The sequence below is a fragment of the Typha latifolia genome, chromosome 7 (genome assembly GCF_019914945.1).
Source record: "Typha latifolia isolate L0001 chromosome 7, TyphaL0001v2, whole genome shotgun sequence".
In the NCBI taxonomy this organism is placed as follows: domain Eukaryota; kingdom Viridiplantae; phylum Streptophyta; class Magnoliopsida; order Poales; family Typhaceae; genus Typha; species Typha latifolia.
In genome coordinates, this window is record NC_133092.1 from 1,272,424 (window position 1) to 1,290,206 (window position 17,783).

Below are 17,783 nucleotides of genomic sequence, written 5' to 3' on the forward strand. Positions count from 1 at the left end.
GGACACCTGGCTACAACCTTTCATCTCAACTCCTTTGTCAGGATCACAACCCTCAAATCTATTTCATTGGACATCAACCATGTGAACCACACATGGGAAGTTCTCTATCTATATGAGCTATGCAAATAGCACAGTGTGGCCGGCTGTTTGAATGGGAACCAATGAGTTCCCCACTGGCCTATCTCTTTAAAGGAGCAATCCTCTATCAGACAGATAGATAAATATTGACTAGAATGCAATGATTGTCTTAATTGATTCCTTTACTTGGAGAAAAATGGAAGGAAAAAAAAAAGAAATCTTGTGATGATATATAAATGCATGCGTGACATATTTAGGCTACTATTCCTCTGATTGACTAAATTGGAGATTGGTAATGCGCATGAATTCCCTAGTTGTTGAATTCCATGTAGAATCTCATCATTTGGAAGAACTTAATGAAGGAAGACATTAAATTGTACCCAACTACTTCCTATCCTCCATAGTCAGCATTTATGCTCATGAATGAAGTGGAACTGGAACCAATCCGGCTTCCCATTGCCAGTGCTATTTATATGCATGGTCACTGCTCCTCTTCCCATTGCAATAGCGCATCTCGAACACCTTCATCTCCTCTTTCTTTGTCTTTGAGTCCCTTTGTTTGCCAGTCATGGAGAGAGCAAGGAACAAGAAAGCTCTTCTAATGAGTTTTCTCTTGGTAGGTTTGGTCTTTGAGAGCTTAATTTCTCCCATTATGGGTCGAAGCCTTGAGGGTTTATCTGAAGAAAAGACTTACTACTCTCCCAATCCACATCCTGGGAGTACTCCACATAGTTAGTTCTCTCTATTCGTACTGCTAATATATATCCTTCACCAGTTAAAATAAAATTTCAATAGTTTTCCAATGAAATTGAGAGTCATGCATTGGTGCAGACCCATCTTATGGTGGCTCGCGAACTCCATCGCATGGAAGTGGAGTTACCCATGGCATACCAACGACTCCAAGCATCTCAACTCCTTCGCCATTGATCCCTGATCCAAGCATCCATTACTTCACTGGCACTTGCGGGTAAAAGCAATCAAAATACACTTCAAAGTTATATTACAAAATAAAACTCTAACAGTAGCTTTTTCCTGCATTGCTCTGTCTCAAAATTAAGCTACTGGAGAACACACCCAGAAGCCATATGGGGCATATTTGGGTACTTGGGCAACGTGGGCGAGTTCTTTGGTCCAGTTTGTGGTGCAATCTTTGGCAGGAATCTTAGCTTACCTGATGCATTGGCTAACAGAAGGGCTGATGGGATTGGTGCACTTTTCCGAGAAGGAACTGCTTCACTGCTTAACTCCATAGTAAGTAGGAAGTTCCCATTTACTACTCAGCAGGTGAAGGATGCCTTTGCTGCTGCACTGAACTCCAATAGTGCTGCTGCCGCCCAGGCTGAGCTCTTCAAGCAAGCTAATGAGGGCAGACTCAAGCTCTAGAGGCAGCATTGAACATGACAAATTAACCAACTGTCTCCTTAATTTTGCTCCTGTAGCTTGTTATGGTTGTGGTGTTCGTAGCCTTTGTGTTTGCATTGGTTGTTGATGTTGGTGTTGGTGTTTAATGGTAAGATTTAGTTGGATTTCTTAGTTATTGTTGAAGATGTATTATGTCAAAATATTGGTCAGATGTACTTCTATATTCAAAGTTTGTTAAGAGTTATTTCATGATTCAAAGGGTTCTCCATTCTAGACTAATTATTATTTCATGAGTCAAAGGGGTCTCCAGTCTCCACTCCTTAAGGTGACATGTTGTATGACTATATTGATCTGAGCAGATGCGGTATAGAATTTAAGTCGACGGCATTAAGAAATGTGACCAATCTTTTTGTCCTACAATTTCTGGCTCTGTTTTTCTCTAGTTTTTTTTTTTATTCTTTTTTCTCATTTGCCAATGACGATTGGAAGTTTTCTAGGATTTGATTTAATTAGATGGAAACGCTACATTTTGTGAAATTCCTTGTGTCTGAGGAGGCAAACCTCTTCTTTTGTAATGCTCTGAGAGCTATTGATGCACTTGGTGTGGGTGTGTGATGTGTCCTTTGCATCAGACATTTGCAGGTGGATGGATAATGCATTTCGGGTAATTGTTATGCTCCTTTTCAGGAAGCTAATCTCTTATTATGAGTTTCATATGTACAGGTAATCAAATTAATGGCGCAACCGTCATTTCATTCATTAATTCTTCTAGCGTCTTATTTCAGCAAAGTTTTATGCTGTTGCTTGTGGACTTCAGTACAGCACAACCTTTGATTTTAAAATTGAGTGAGAAGTCATTCAGAAGATATGCTGTTGTCATGCATGCGTCCTGTTGGATCGAATAAAGTTAATTAAAGCAGGGATATTCTGTTTTTCTTTTTGCGATGATCTATGATTTTTATTTTTTTTTATTTCTTGATAAAAAAAATAATACTGGTAGCAACTGAAGGCAGTATAAGTAGGCGCTAGCAGGTTATTCCTCCTCTTCATATTTTACTATCAGTCTCTTTTTCTGAATTAATTCTCTTCTTATTTGTTCATCGTTGGGTAAGAGGAAGTATAATTAACAAAGAGTCCTCATGTCAGGAGGCCAAGTCGATCTCTTTCCAAGTGTTGAAAGGAAAAGCCGCAAGGACGCTGCGACACATGTGGCCGAACCCCAACAGAATCTCCACGTAGCTATTACCCACTGGTGCCGGTTTCCCCACTACGTGGGGGATTCGCTATGCTCCGGTCCCCGGCTGCGAACGCTGGACGTCCACGTGCCACTCTCGCTTTGTCGCGACGCCTCGAGCCAAACCCGAAACCCAAATCGATCCTGAGAGCGGTGGGGTTTGCCTGCGTCCTTGTACTGCGACTGCGACGCGAAAAGGTGGACCAATAGGAATCCACCACCTCCCGTCACCCCGCGCGCGAATATTAAAGCGAGGAAATCCATTGTCCGAAGGTACAGCTGTTCGGTGTTTGGTTGGGAGATATGTAAATTTTGAAATCTGAGACAAAATCGTTATTTAGATTTACGCCATAGGTTGCAGGGACGTGGCTCATGTTTCGGACCAAACAGTGGAGCATGCATGTAAAAGAGAAGAGATACGGGTAATCTGGTAAAGTGAGCTCTCTCCCCTTGAAATCTTTCTCGACAGCGAAATTATTTTGTGGTTGGCAAGTCAAGGAAGAGTCCGGATGAGAGCCACGCGTCCACGCTTATTTGGCACCTGTCGACTCCTCCCTTTATTTGGTACTCTAGCTGAAAACTACAAATAAACACCGTTCTTTACTATCTTTGGTAACCTTCCTCGATTTAGAAGCAAGCAAGCGACCGACCGAGCGAGCGAGCGAATTTTGTTAATTAGATGATGGTGGAAGACGGCAGCAGCTACGCTAATATCGGCGGCGTTGCTCCGTTCGTGATCAAGACGTATCGGATGGTGAGTGATTCGTCTACGGACTCGGTGATCTCGTGGGGCAGAGGAAACAATAGTTTCGTTGTCGTCGACCCGTTCGCTTTCTCGCAGACTCTTCTCCCAGCTCACTTCAAGCACAATAACTTCTCCAGCTTCGTCCGCCAGCTTAATACTTACGTACGTGCGTCTTCTCTCATGCATATATACTACTTACTTGCAAGTTTCAGTGATTTATTTTATTTTTATTTTTATTTTAAGAAAGAAAGAAAAAAAAACTCGTAGCGCGTGGATTTCTTAATATATTTTTTCTTTCTTTGGCTGATGGTTATGATATGTGATTAATTAGGGTTTTCGCAAGGTGGATCCGGATCGATGGGAATTCGCGCATGCGTCGTTTTTGAGAGGGCAGACGCATCTGCTGCGGCAAATCGTTCGAAGAAATAGTGGAAGCGGTGAGAAGAAGAAGAGGGAAGGAGAGACCGCGGTGGAAGTGGAGGGGGAGGAGGAGAGTAGAGTGGTGGCCATGGAGGTAGTGAGATTAAAGCAGGAGCAGAGAGAGATAGAGGAAAAAGTGGAGGTGATGTGGAGGAGAGTACAGGAAACAGAGAAGAGGCCCAAGCAGATGCTTGCCTTCTTGATTAAAGTAGCCGGGGACCCACTTGGGGATAACAATAATAACAATAATAGTATTAACAGTAACAAGGTAGGAGAGAAGAGGGCGAGGCTTTGCTTGGACGCCGGTGATGACGGGATCATGCATCCTGATTGGCCGTTGGATGGAGAGGGTATCGTGGATGCTGGAGGATTTGCTGGTGATGGCTTCATTCCGACCGTTGATGTGGAGGAGTTTTATGATGGGAATGATGTCGGTGGTCTTGAGATGGATGGAGGTAGTGCTTGCCATTATTCCTTTCCCCTGCAGAATGGAATTAATGGTTTCTGATCTTTGTTTTTTTTTTAAATTTTTTTTTAATTTCTCTTTAATGCTTCTTTCGCTTTGTTTTTTTTTTTGTTTTGTTTTGTTTTGTTTTGTTTTTTCTTTTTACTTTTACGTAACCTGCGCGTCAATTGTAACACGTCTCTTGAATAAAGAGAGTTTGTGCAGTTCTTTGTGAAGACTATATAAGAACAAGTGGGACCCAAGGACCTCAATATGGTGGGCTGGGCTGGGTGGTGGCCCACAACCTTGAATAATGATAAGAATATAATATAGCTAGAAAACATAACTTCTCACTATTCATCTGATTACATTTGTTTACAAAGTCTTATCTTCTGTAGAAACTGATAGCATTGAGCTTATGATTGAAGTAGACAAGATCATTCGGGAACACAGGAACGCTAGCACTAGGTGTCATGCAAATTATGTTTTAGTATCGAGTTACATAAAACATACAACAAAGTGGAAATCCTTAAGATATAGTTTCAAGAAAAGTCTTTTGGGTCAGGCATTGTTAATACATATTCTTGCCTTAGATTCCGCAGAAATATATATATATATATATATATATATATATATATATATATATATATATAACTAACTTACTGCAAGCTACTTAAAAGTAGTTCATTAAGCCCCTGTCTACCTCCACAGGCTTTAAATTCACAGGCAGAAGCATAGATGAACTGCTCACTTCATCTGCAAAGACAGAGAGAAGGAAGAAAGTAAACGAAATGAACAAATGAGACATCTCATAGCGATGCTAGTAGCTAATGATTCACGAATTATGAAAAGAATGGATGGAAATGTACTTGGTTCCCCTACTTGGACACTATTAATTAAAATCCGTACCCAAGTTGGAGAGCTGTCTGCTGCTGGTGTGAGTAATATTGATTAGGTTGAAGTAGATTCACTTGTAGAAAATTCCTTGAATCACAGGGAGGCATGATTTCGTACTCACTTGTAGATGGCATCATGTTCATCTGTTGCTGTGCTGTCTCATTCTCGGCTATCTGTTCATAAAATTAAATCCACACTAAAATCATTGAAAAATAAATAAATAAACTTGGTAGGTTCTGGGGAGATAGGCCAACTAATACCTTGCTCCTTAGATACATGTTATCATTTTGCAGCTCCATTTCCTGAGGAAAATTTAGATTCTGATCACTAATATGTTCTAGCAATATGAAGTGATAACCATCAAAACAGTTGACCTTACCCTTTTCTGCATATACTCGACCTCGGCATATAGCAACTCATTCTGAAGTACCCAAGAACAACCAGTTAGAACACATCCAAATTGTCAAACATGTAGGGGGGAAAAGAATACAATTGAATTGAGGTACCCTTTTGGATCTTATTTTGTTTATGCTTTTCTCCAACTTAGTCTCTAGTTGTTTGAGCTCTTTATCGCTCTTGCTGCTGAGAGACTCGCCAATCAACTCCCTACAAATCCAACTTACCTATTAGAACTATCAACTGTAAATAACAGCTAACATTGCTCCATTTGAGCGGCTTACCTATTTGAGATCTGTAAGTTAATGATTAGCTGGCGCAGTTTTGCTGATTCTTGCTGGTAATACTGAAAGTTCCAACATGAAGCTGGATTCAGAGAGCATTTGGATAGTTCATGACAAACAAGCAAAAGATAGTAGAAGAAAACACTTCCCAATTCGGAGACTAGCCACGTACAGCCAAGAGGGGCCAATAGCTCCCCTCAAATTTTAAATTTTACTTTGTACTATTAGGTATCATGTGGTGGCCGGTGGCCCTGTTAAAAAGTTAAATTGCCCTTTATAAGACTTTACTCTTTGTTCTAAGTTATAAAATAATTAATTTGTCATATTTGATGTTTATAATTTTGTTTTGCCAAATTTTATGTACATCTATATGTTTCTTTGTATTCTTTACATATTTCTTTAAAAATTAAAAGATAATAGAAATTTTGGTCTTCTCCTATATATGAAAATCCTTAATCCTACATCTACATGATATGCAAAGAGATCAATTATTCACAAAGCTAGTGCCTCCAATTGTAGTGACTTTCCAGTTATCACAGTTAAAAAAAAATCTTGTCTAATATTCCATCGATACATACAGCTAAGCAAGAATTGCCAATACATAATACTCTATTTTATCATTAATCTTCTTAACTTTCTTTTTTTTTAGTGACCAATAACTTACACACCTATTTCTTAAATTGTAGTTTTGGCTCAAATTTACAAGAAAAACCTGCTGCTTGGAGAAACAAACTCCTTTTCCTAATTTATATTCCAAAAATGTGGAACATGGATTTCCTAGGGGTTCAATTCCTTGAGTTGGTCAGATTGGGTGGAACATAACCTTGATTTCCTCTCTCTCTCTCTCTCTCTCCCCCGAAGAATACTGAAACTGCTGATAAAGATAGGAAATGCTAGTCTATTCCAAAACATATTAAGTTTGCTATATATTTAGACCATAAGACCAGTGTTAAACCAAGCAAAATAAGACATAACTTGATGATTTAAAAACCAAAATGCAGACATAAACCCTTGCATAAATTGTAATTGACGACCTTCAGCACAACAAAATGCTTAATAATGGCCCAGAACATTTGAATTAAGAAAAAATCATGGCTCATAAAGAAGAGAAGTCATTATATGGGTTAAGTATGACAAGATCTTAATTACCTGGGCGTTAGCTTCTGAGACCGAACCTGAGTTGGAGGTATCACTGCAGGCTTTCTTGTACCTCTCAATCGTAGATTTCACGCTGCACTTATAAAAAGTATTTCTGTTAATGGATATGCTGGACTAGTACTGCAGCAACAATTGCACATAAGCAAAAAAATTGATATCTTATCATATACGTTCCTCTTCAAACTTTTGGAACATATTAGTCATGTCTAGCGAAGATCAGCTTGACGATAGAGTATCTCACCTAGTAATATAGATCTCCTTACCTGCTGTCTTTCAGACAATTTTAGCAGTCTAATAACTTTGGATTCTTGTTAGACTGGGATGTCTAACTTTACAAGCTTAGGAAATAATAACTTTGGATTCTGGTCACTATATTCTCATTTCATGTTCCTGTCTTTTGTTCAAACTTCATATTTGCAGCAAGACTTACAATACTTCCTGCTTCATTTTCAATACTAAGATACCAGCAATTTTCATACCGAACCCTCCTTTTCGTATAAGTCTCTTATTGGGCATTTTGCTCCGAACTTAATATGTCAGTTCTACTTTCTCAAGAAAAATTAATAGTCATAATCAAGTGCATAATTTAATGAACATAGAAATTATTTAATGTAAGACTACAAGAGTAGGTATCTAAAGATATGAATAGCAAGTACTACATTTCCCCTTAAAATTTGTCTTCTTCAATCACCCATTTTTCCTCTTACATATTCTTATAGCTGACTAGTTCTATATAATTATCGAATCTTGTCCCAGAGCTCTTCATTACATTTCCCGTCTAGTATCAAAAATTGGCAGCTTTCACATCTAACAGTGCTTTTTGTGGAAAAAGGAATTAGACAGCCATATCCAATGAAGATTTAGTTTAATAACCAGCAGTTTCTGCTGGTGCTCGCACACCAACAGAAAGAATCTGAACTAAGATGAGCTTTCATGCGATTACGTCAGAAGTAAATGCATTTCTCAAATTATTGATGTGAAACTGGCTAAAAATTGCATAATGAAAATAAAAGTTTATTTCTTTCACAAAAGCATGTCAGCATTTTAGTATAAATTAGTCATTAAACACAGTTTATAAAGGGAATTAAACATGAGTGAAGTGAGCAATGAATTCTGAAGTATTAGGGCATAGTGTAAGACAAAATCAGTGTCCTATTCTTCTTCCATTTAGTAAAGAAAACCTACCTAATTGAATTGCATTGTCATAAAGAGATAAGTTTGGTTGAACTCATTGGGATACTCAAATGCAGATAACCCCAGGAAAAAAAAAACTTTTACTTATCGTGTATCTGAAAAGAAAGTCATTATTACTTCTAAAATCCTAGAAGTCATCATTTGACTCATTATATATAATAAAAATAATTTTACTTCTTAAATGTCCCAAACTGTTATTCTCTAAACTTTTTAAAAACTCACTTACATTTCTAAATTAGAAAAAAATATATTTATATATACCATCCTTAAAATTAAAAGTAACTATATGAACATCTAAATCAAACAACTTTTTAAATTAAAAAATATATGTGGTAAAAAAAAGATTAAAGAAGTATAAGTAGAAAATAATAGTAGTTCAGAATGTCTAACTGAATAATCTCTATATAATACTTTCCAAAGATTATATATATTAAGTCTGAGATCAAATGCCAATTCCTGAAAATTACATTCAATTACACAATAAGTCCCACCAGGCCACCAGCACTTCAAAAGCACTCATATTTTTGTTATTTTTTTGTAGGAGATATTTTCACCTTCTATTAAGCAAGCAAACCCAATAGATAAAACCAACGACCAAACATTAAAACTATTCAAACACTCACAAATGTAGCAGTACAAAGAAACAAAGGAGAAGGAGATGCCATTTCTGTGGTACAACAATAAATATAAATAATCAATACCTATTTCCTCGGACCCGAAAAAGTTCTCTCCTTTCTGTCACCACCGACCTCTCATTAAACCTTAGTTTCCTCGATGATCCCATTGGCTCCTCTCTGCCACGCTGGCACGCGATCCCAAGATATGATTGGTCGGATTTCTTCCCACACCCTTAAAGCCACCTTCCCAGTTCCCAGTACCCACCGGTAAAACAACCTCCTCCCCTTTCACCCCCCTCCCAGAGTCCCAGTCCCACCTCCTTTGCCCACCTCGATCTCATCCCATGGCCGTATGATCCTTCTCTTCTCATCTTATCTCTTCTTTGTAGTCTCCCCATGCAACCCTGAGCACAATCACCCCATTGGCCCTCCTCCTTACTCTCCGTACTACTACTACTATTACTCTCACCAATCTCTAACATCATTTTAACTATATTTTCTTCAATATATCTCCAAAACAAGAAATGGGTATTGTGGCAGAGATGGTGTCAGAATAGGGCTCGCTGTGAGAAATCTCGTGATAGGTTTGGTCCTAAGTTATGCAGAAGTGATAGAATAGGAGCAAGAAAAAGAAAACCCTAATGCAACATGAAAGAAAGCAACAAACCCTAGTTTCCCCATTGGTTGCTGATGTGTGTAATTTGGCCAAGGACCGTGACAGCTCCATGGAGTAGTAGCAAAGGAGAAGGTAAGAGAGAGAGAGAGAGAGAGAGAGAGAGAGAGAGAGAGAGAGAGGAAATGGCAAAGGTTGAGACCCCAAAGAAGAGAGAAGAGTCGGGGTGAGCTCGTTTTGCTTTTCAAACCCAATAATATCACTTACTATACTAACCACTCACTCGTCCAAATCCTAGACCTGCAGCAACCTCCTCAGATCTATGCTTCCACCCAACAAAGCAAAGAAAAAGAAGCAGAAAGAAGGAAAGAAAAGAAGTGAATAATATATTTTCCTACACAATGAGAGTGATGAAATCTAAACACCATGAGAAAAGAAAGGAAACAGCGTAAATAGAGTAAAGAAAAAGAAAGAGGACCACCGAGGCACAAGCAAATATAAGCAGCTCAGCCTGTGCTAAATCTATCTATACATACATCTCCCTCCCCTACCCATTCCATTCCCTCAATCTAAACACTGTTGCATAGATTGGAGATCTCTCCTCAGAATCACCAAAATAAACGAAAAGGGATGAATGAAACCCATGCGATTTAGACCTTGTTAGGTTTGCTTGTGCAGAAATAACAAGGAAATGGCGTGATGGCATCGAAAAAGTTGCGATCTTTTAAGAGTTGAGGAGATGGGATGGGGGACCTGTTGTTGGCATACTCGTAGAGGCGGCCGCGGCTGGAGAAGACGACAAGCGCGACTTCGGCGTCGCAGAGGACGGACAATTCATAGGCCTTCTTGAGGAGGCCGTTGCGGCGCTTGCAGAAGGTCACCTGCCGGTTTGTGGTGTTCTCAATCCTCTTGATCTCAATCTTTCCCCTGCCCATCTTTGCCTCTGCCTCCGTGGTCGCTCCCTCAACCTGAAGCAAAAAGAATATTAAGATAAGAGACGTTATAAATTGGGAGCTTTCCTATCATATGGGTGGAACCAGCAATTGGGTAGTAGTTAGAAGTCGGTAATGAGGAGAAGGGAGAAAAAAAAAGGTGATCTTTTACTGATTCTTGTTGCAGTTTCTTGGATCTTTTCCTTCCTTGGTTTTGAGAGGGGAAGAAGGGCGGTGGTGGGAAGGAGAAAGTTTGAGGAAAGGAGGAAAAAGAATAATAGTTCTATATGGAAGTCGTGTTATTTATAGACTTGCTCTCCTTTTGCTTCCATTTCCCCTTCTTCCTCAGCCTCTCCTTTCTATGAGTTCTTCCTCTCAATCTATGATCTTATGATCTTTCTCTATAGTATCAAATGCTAAGGAAGGAAGGACTAGTTATTAACTGAGCAGGCATCCGTTACCATTGGTCTCATGGACAAGATGATGTATGGGAAACAAGGGAAGAGAGAGAGAGATAAAAAGGGAGGGAGTTCAGAAAGGGAATATTAATGGAGTGTGAATAAGATTTTGGTTATTGGGATGAGCTGCACCCAAAACTAATATGCTACAAAAAAGTAAAACGAATTTGTAGAGAGAGAGAGAGAAAGGAGGAGACAAGGGGGTTTCAATGGCCCTTTGGTGTCATGCCATTCTACTTTTTTCTTTGGCTTCTCATCTAAGATCTGGGTCTCTGATCTTTACAGTGAGTGGGAATTTAATTACTAATGTGACATCTAGCTCTCTCTCTCTCTCTCTCTCTCTCTCTTCTCCTTTGTGTACTCCATCCTCGATTCAACTCAGACAGTTATGGGTAAGAGAGAAGGCAACTCCCATGTGATCTCTTCCCTCCACACCTCCAAAATTTGCCGCATTTATGTTGATGTGTGGAGGATGAACTATGTATTTGAGGTAGCATTTATCCACCCAGGCCCCTTGATGGACCCTAGTGCCCTTGGTTTTGGTTAAGGCTACATCTATATACATATATTTATTTCAAAGTTTGAGTTTAAACTTTTGGATGTGATGGCTACCACACTAGTAGCATCATGCTTTCAAGGAGTTCATGTTTTGGTCCAATGACATGGTTAAGAATTAATATCAGCTTGATGACCGCTCAGTTGTCTCTCTGCGATGGCAACTAGGACATGTTGTTATTTGGTTGAAGAATGAGTTAATTCATGTAATAAGGAAGAGAATCTTCTATATTAGTATTACAAGCAAACACAAAAGATATAGCTCTCTTCCAAATCCTGGATAAAAACTACATACTAAATGTTTTTCTATGATTTCATGAGCTTCCTCCCGGCGTCAAGACCTCATATTTCCTACAAAATATGACATTGAAATTGTTCACTACTTTCCACACTTCTAACTTGTTTTAAAGCTTTGGGTGTTTTATTGAACTAATGTAAGACTCTTGTTTCATGGAAAATGGCTCTCATCCATATATTTCTTTTTTTTTTTAACTTCATATATATATAACTGCATAACTTTTTCATTTTCATTTATTTGGTGTCTCCATTGGCCATTAGAGATCACAGCTTCAATATTGTAAGACCTAGACAATTATTCAGCAGAGCGCTATGTTAACGTTAGATGCTTAGGCCTCATCAATCTCCATTTGCTCATAACAACTGTGCTTGTATTTTCTCCTTAGAAGAGTAATGCCAGATACGCTGCTGATAATTAACAAAGTTAATGCATGTAAAAGCTATGCCATAGAGTATAATCTATGAAACCTACAAATCACTGTGTTACTCTCAATTGACAAACAAATAACTATCAAATGCCGTGTAAAGAATGCTCTTGTACTAAGTATGGCTACCTACTTTCGGACTTTACATAGCTTGGTTTGTTAACTAATTGCTTAATTATTTTGAAGCCAATGTGTTGTTTATTGCACCTCAGTGAAACGCTCTTTTGCCGACCCCATGAGATAATACAACAATTAAGCTAGAAAGATCACTCACTAATATTGGAGATCTTAGATTTTTGAGTTGAATTTACTTCCATTTGCACGGCGAGTCCTTTTCTGCTCCCATTGAACTCTACTTCCTTATACCTGCCGAGATTATATCTATATACTTAATGGCTAATGGATGGAACTCTCGTCAGGTGAAGCAAGTTAGATCTACAGGATTCAATTTCTTATGACTAAGAATGCAACCCTTTACCTAAGTCAGTTAGAACGATAGAAAACAAATCCCCAAGAGTGCACCAAAATAGCAGGAGCCTTAACAAAATGGAAGCCGTTATTGGAACAAAGAGGTCTAAGGAGCTGCCGTAAGAGGTACGTTTGAGTGCACCCCTAGCCTTTCCGTTTCCTTTTGCTCGTGTGGGATCGGCTTAAGCTTTAAAGCTACCAACGAGACTAAGAAGGCGAAGAAGACAAGGAAAAGTGGGTCACAAAAGCAAGGGGAGGGAGGAAAGGGACTGAGATTTGTGAGATCAACGTGGTCCAGTGGACTGTTTGTTTCCTTTCCCTTTCAGAATGGGACCCCAGATGCTTAAGAGCTGGCCTCAACTTCCTACTTCTCTTCCACTTGAGAGTTGCCAGTTGCCATAAACCACCCTACCTTAGGTAATTGCGGGGAGAAAGTTTCATTAGCCCTCGTCAAATATATATAGAAGAATCACGCAGGGAAGTGATAGGAAGTACACCATCTCTAACTTTCCATTCTTCATGCCTCACGAAGGGAGAAAAGGAAGGCAGAGTCAAAACATTTGGGAAGTGATAGGAAGTATACCTCAAATTGTCGCTTAAGCATCTGCATTCTTGGGTTCGGTTGTGTTCTAATGGTCTTGGATTTGCTAGGTGGTTAGAAAGTTGACTACAAGTACTTCTCCTTGTTCTTTTGAACCTTTAGGAAAGTAGTCCAGTGAATGGATCTGTCGCAATCTCCATATGGAGGTGATGAAATTGTTTCAGTCCAGGAGAGGTCATTTCAGATGAAAACAATTTTTTACAACTTATATCTCCATGTAATCAAGAGTCTCTCCTTTCAATCTTACATTACAAATCTACTTGTACTTTCTTCACAGTGGCAGCAAATCTGAATTTCGCAACAAAAGGACATCAATTGGTCCTACACTGCAGTGTTAGGCTTCCTGCCACTGTCACCCAAATTAGAGACCCACAACATTCTTTCTTATTAGAGAATACTATGACAATAATGCACGGAAATCAGATTGCTCTGTTTGGTCTAATCTTAGGACATAGCTCTGGCTCATCCGAGAAACTGCAAGTTCGAAACTACTGACTGGTTCTCTTCCATCTTTTGTTGACTAGTTTGAGCTCAGTTTCAGTGGATTCGTCCATGAGATGATTTCTTCTTCATTTTTTACTCGGTTTTCAGTTTTTTCCATGTTGGAAGGCCAACTTGAAGCGGTTGTGATTCTACTTCCAATCTTTACATAGCTAAAAGAAGTAGAACAACCAACATTCAACAAGCCTTCGGATGCGCGCAATTCTTTCACTTAAAATCAAAGACCAACAGACTTATCAGTTGCAGTGCCCCTCTCCAGTTCGACCAGAAAGATAAGACATGTTTTAACACCAAAGACCACTAACTAAGATAGATTTCGAAACTTTATTAGGTCCCATTAACTCCTCGCTCCTTCGTTCGTGTGGGCAGTCTCTCTCTTGATCCATTCACTCAGGATTTCTTCATCTCGGTCGGTTGTCGGGGGCCGATAAATTTCTACTACCCACAGGAATGAAGTGTCGAACTTTTTCAAATCATCCACATCAGACCGGCGATTTCCAACATTCACACGCATTAGACTACGAACTGTCCTTACCTTTTTTGTGGCTTTAACATAAGAATTTAGACGCCTTTAGATGTAGTCAAAGCAATCTGCGAGTTACATTCTTCGACTACTTACAGCAATGCCATGATGTATGAGGGAAAGCTCTCTAACGTAATGCATACTCTGTGAGATACAATGATCGCATGCCTGCTTCTTCATGTCGATGACTGCTGTAATAGCATATGGAATTAAGGAAGAATAATGCAATATTTCACAAACTTATTTACCTACATATATATTCCACCTCAATTTAATATCTAAACAAATTTATTTTGGACGATGCCACTTTAGCCCAACAAAAAAACGTTAAAGTAATTACATTGAAAATAAAAGAGCTAACAAGATCTACAATTTATTCTAAATTAATTAGACTGATGTTTATATAAAGACTCGATGAATTTATTACATAATCAAACGTTGACAAAATCAATGTTTTATATGCCAAATTAAAGCGCCGAAATATTCGACGCTTCAGTAGCATTTTTCTGTCCAACCTATGAGATGGTTGCTGAACGCGAGGTAGACCATAGAATAAACTTAAGAATGATTGCCTAGTTTGGTCAAAAACTCAAGAATGATGCACAGATTGGTATTGATAAACTACTTTCAAGAGGAGGCCCAGCAATAAAGACGCCCATACCTTCTCTTCATGCACATCTGCACCACCATTAAAAGCTGCTATATAACTTCCGAACCATTCAATGCCGCTGCAGCAGCACATGGGTGCCAAGTGCCACCTTATGTAATGTCCAAAGTACAGGCTGACGCAGTTTCGAAAATATCTTTCCTTCTGGTCCTATACTCTCCGAGTTTTTGAGAGACGAGTCTCAGTTCCAAATTTTTTTTTATGGATATAGATTATTTCTGAAACTTATTAGCCCTACTAAACTAATTAATATTTTTTTAAGTAAAAATACTGATCAGTATTTTTTGTCTGATTGTAAAAATACTGAACTGATCAATGTTTTATATATATAAATTTTTTTAACTTTATCTTTCAACAATTAAGAAAAAAATTACATGGCAATAAAAACACTAAACTAATTAACATTTTTAAAAGCACTAATTAATTTAACATTTTTATTAGAGTTACAGTGAATTATACTCTATTTGGTAGTAAGTTTAAGGATAAGTTTACTTTGGTAAAAAAAATTAAAAAAAAAAGGTTTAGTCTGGTCAAATACTCAACTCACCCTCCAATTGAGTATCCTACAACATAACTACTCCTCAAACTTATTATAAAAAGAAATCTATTTTACCGTAGCCCAATAAGAAATGTGGAACTTATAAGCATTTCACTTCTAAGCAAAAATGCTAATAAGATAAATTACTTTATATAAAAGTAAAGTTTTAAACTTAAGTTGATGAAACACTAACTTAAACGAATTATTACAAATAAATCATTTAACTGTTCCAATATTTTAGCATAAGATAAAAACATTGTACTAATCAATCGGTCGGTAAAAACTAAAATAATTATGAGTTCATCATTTTAATTAGAACTACATTAAAATAAACTTTTTTAATAATAAGTTTAAAGAGCAAGCTATTTTGGTAAGTAAAATTTGGAACAGGACTAGTAAATAGATTCCAGATTTATTACATTACTAGATGATTTCTAGTCAACATAACAAAAAAGTGTTGAACTCCTGCCAGCAATTTTGAGCAGTGTGTTAAACTCCATTTTTTGCTGTTGAATTCCACAATTGCCAATATCAAACTTCTTTTAGTAAATATTAATCACTTTTTCTTTCAGCAATTTTGAATATATGTAAATAATTAAAGATAAATGTATATAAATCGCCTAATAAATCAACAGTTTACACATCAATATCTATTCTTCTACGGATATTAAAAATTCCTCTTTGAGTTAGTAACTTTTGTTAAACAAAATCACTATGAAAGCTATTTTACGAGCTTATATGACACCTATGTGGAATAAAAGTCATTTAGTCCTGTAAATAAATTTAAAATTCACTTTGGTGTAATATTTGATGAGCAGAACTAGAATGAACAAAAACTCGGGAAGACACGGTAAAGTTATCCATAACTTTCAGCTATCTTATTTTAGTTTTTCTTTTAGAAAAGAGCTATCTTAATTTAGAGAGATACAGTTGACCCATGTGTCTGGGTCACTGTCATTTGGAATCCAGAAGAAATAAATGTTATACATTTACAAATGAAAATTTATAAATGAATGACAACACGTAAGCAGCGGGATAGAATGGAACCTGAAGTAGAGACATGCTACCAGAACAAAAGGTAAGCACTTGAAAATATAAAATTTTCCAACTAAATCGTTTTCAAAATTAAACTCATGAAGCCTCTTTACCTGAGTGTTATTTGATTACTAAAAAGCATAGAAAAAAGTCACTTCTAAAATCTTTCATTAAGAAAATAAATTAAGAAGTGACTTTACCTATCAAAATTAGTTTTATTTTTTTTCTTTTATAAAAAGAGAACATTAATTTATTAAAATCTAATCACTTTATTGAACTTCACTTTTGATAACTAAACACACTCTTATCCATGTTGTAAAGACATTTACTACTAACGCCCCGACTTCAAAGCAGTCTCCCCACCTCTTAGGAAAAATAATTCTCAAGCATAAAGAGGACTTAATTGTCTATTCTAGTCATTTAGTCATCTAATGATCTAACCTAAATAGTCAGAATTGTCTAGTAACAACATATTATTCCTTCCCAATCGTGTCTTCTATTCCTTTGTTTTAAAGTACAGTAGTACACCTAATGACCTAATGCTCCATGTAGGCTCATTGCATCTAACTCCATCGTTGCATGCACCACTGTCTTCTGTCCTTTTTCAGTTGGTCTTCATATTGCAGCCCAATTCACAGTAATAATGAGAGAAATTTGACATAGTTGCAGAAAGTTTACCTTGAAAGGTTGCTGTTTCTACAAAAAGGAGAAATCATCAGAAGATCATATTGTCAGCTACGGCAGTGACTAAAAGATAAATATCATGCTCTGCCATGATTTGCGATGTAATCACCATCATTCAGTTATCTATCATGCTGATCATTCCAATCAAAAAGCAAAAATCAATAAAAGTTCCTCGTCCGTGATTTTATCAGCCCAGCCGGAATTAACTCGACCAATTCTTCAGTTTCCCACACTGCTCAAGGTGCGGGAATCCGTATGAGGACATCAGTATCAGGGCCATAAGTATGACCAAGTATGATCATAAGATAAAAGAGTAAATGTTCGGATCAGCAACCAATGAAATGGGGCGCTCATCCAATGACAGCATTTGTTGATGCATTTCAAGTTATAACAGTCTCTAGCAGCTAATACATTGAAAGTTTGTAGGACGCTTTACCAGTCACGTATGCACAAAAATGAGAAGTAAGATATACCTGCTAGAACAAAATAATAACGAAAATATTGAAAGAAGAAACTTATTAATTTTCCAAACATTTAAAAAACAAATAACCAAGAAACTTAGTGAAATGCACACTCCAGAAGAGTATACAGCTTGAAAAGTGAAATGCTTCAGCACTATGAACAGAAATATGGAAAATGAACTTAGTGTGGATACT

General features: G+C 37.6%; 4 protein-coding genes across 7 annotated transcripts in view; 2 read left to right on the top strand and 2 right to left on the bottom strand.

Moving 5' to 3' along the window:
* The first annotated feature begins 375 nt into the window (after positions 1-375).
* Positions 376-1,698, top strand: LOC140792595 (protodermal factor 1-like). The gene is made up of 3 exons (XM_073143675.1): positions 376-809; positions 910-1,045; positions 1,137-1,698. Exons 1-3 carry the CDS (start codon positions 647-649, stop codon positions 1,459-1,461), a joined length of 624 nt encoding a protein of 207 aa, XP_072999776.1. The 5' UTR covers positions 376-646; the 3' UTR covers positions 1,462-1,698.
* Positions 1,699-2,949: 1,251 nt separating this feature from the next.
* On the top strand, positions 2,950-4,508 carry LOC140791936 (heat stress transcription factor C-2a-like). Its single transcript, XM_073142661.1, has 2 exons — positions 2,950-3,581; positions 3,751-4,508. The coding sequence occupies exons 1-2, from the start codon at positions 3,354-3,356 to the stop codon at positions 4,345-4,347; spliced, it is 825 nt and encodes a 274-aa protein (XP_072998762.1). The 5' UTR covers positions 2,950-3,353; the 3' UTR covers positions 4,348-4,508.
* Positions 4,509-4,724: 216 nt separating this feature from the next.
* Positions 4,725-11,257, bottom strand: LOC140791937 (agamous-like MADS-box protein MADS1). 2 transcript variants are annotated; one of them, XM_073142662.1, is made up of 9 exons: positions 10,819-11,257; positions 10,197-10,411; positions 7,011-7,092; positions 5,862-5,923; positions 5,688-5,787; positions 5,561-5,602; positions 5,442-5,483; positions 5,194-5,354; positions 4,725-5,040 (listed from the first exon to the last, which is right to left on the bottom strand). In XM_073142662.1, exons 1-9 carry the CDS (start codon positions 10,846-10,848, stop codon positions 5,037-5,039), a joined length of 738 nt encoding a protein of 245 aa, XP_072998763.1. In that variant the 5' UTR covers positions 10,849-11,257; the 3' UTR covers positions 4,725-5,036. The 2 variants fall into 2 exon arrangements, with proteins under 2 accessions (XP_072998763.1, XP_072998764.1); XM_073142663.1 differs by having other exon boundaries at positions 10,548-11,256.
* A 5,435-nt stretch (positions 11,258-16,692) lies between these two features.
* The window catches only part of LOC140792289 (uncharacterized), a 32,301-nt gene continuing 31,210 nt past the window's right edge, over positions 16,693-17,783 (bottom strand). The window contains exon 4 of one of the 3 annotated variants that reach the window (XM_073143181.1): positions 16,693-17,133. The gene's annotated coding sequence lies outside the window, so the exon portion shown is untranslated. Of the gene's footprint in view, positions 17,601-17,783 lie in introns of all 3 variants that reach the window. The other 2 variants (XM_073143180.1, XM_073143179.1) reach the window with 2 other exon arrangements.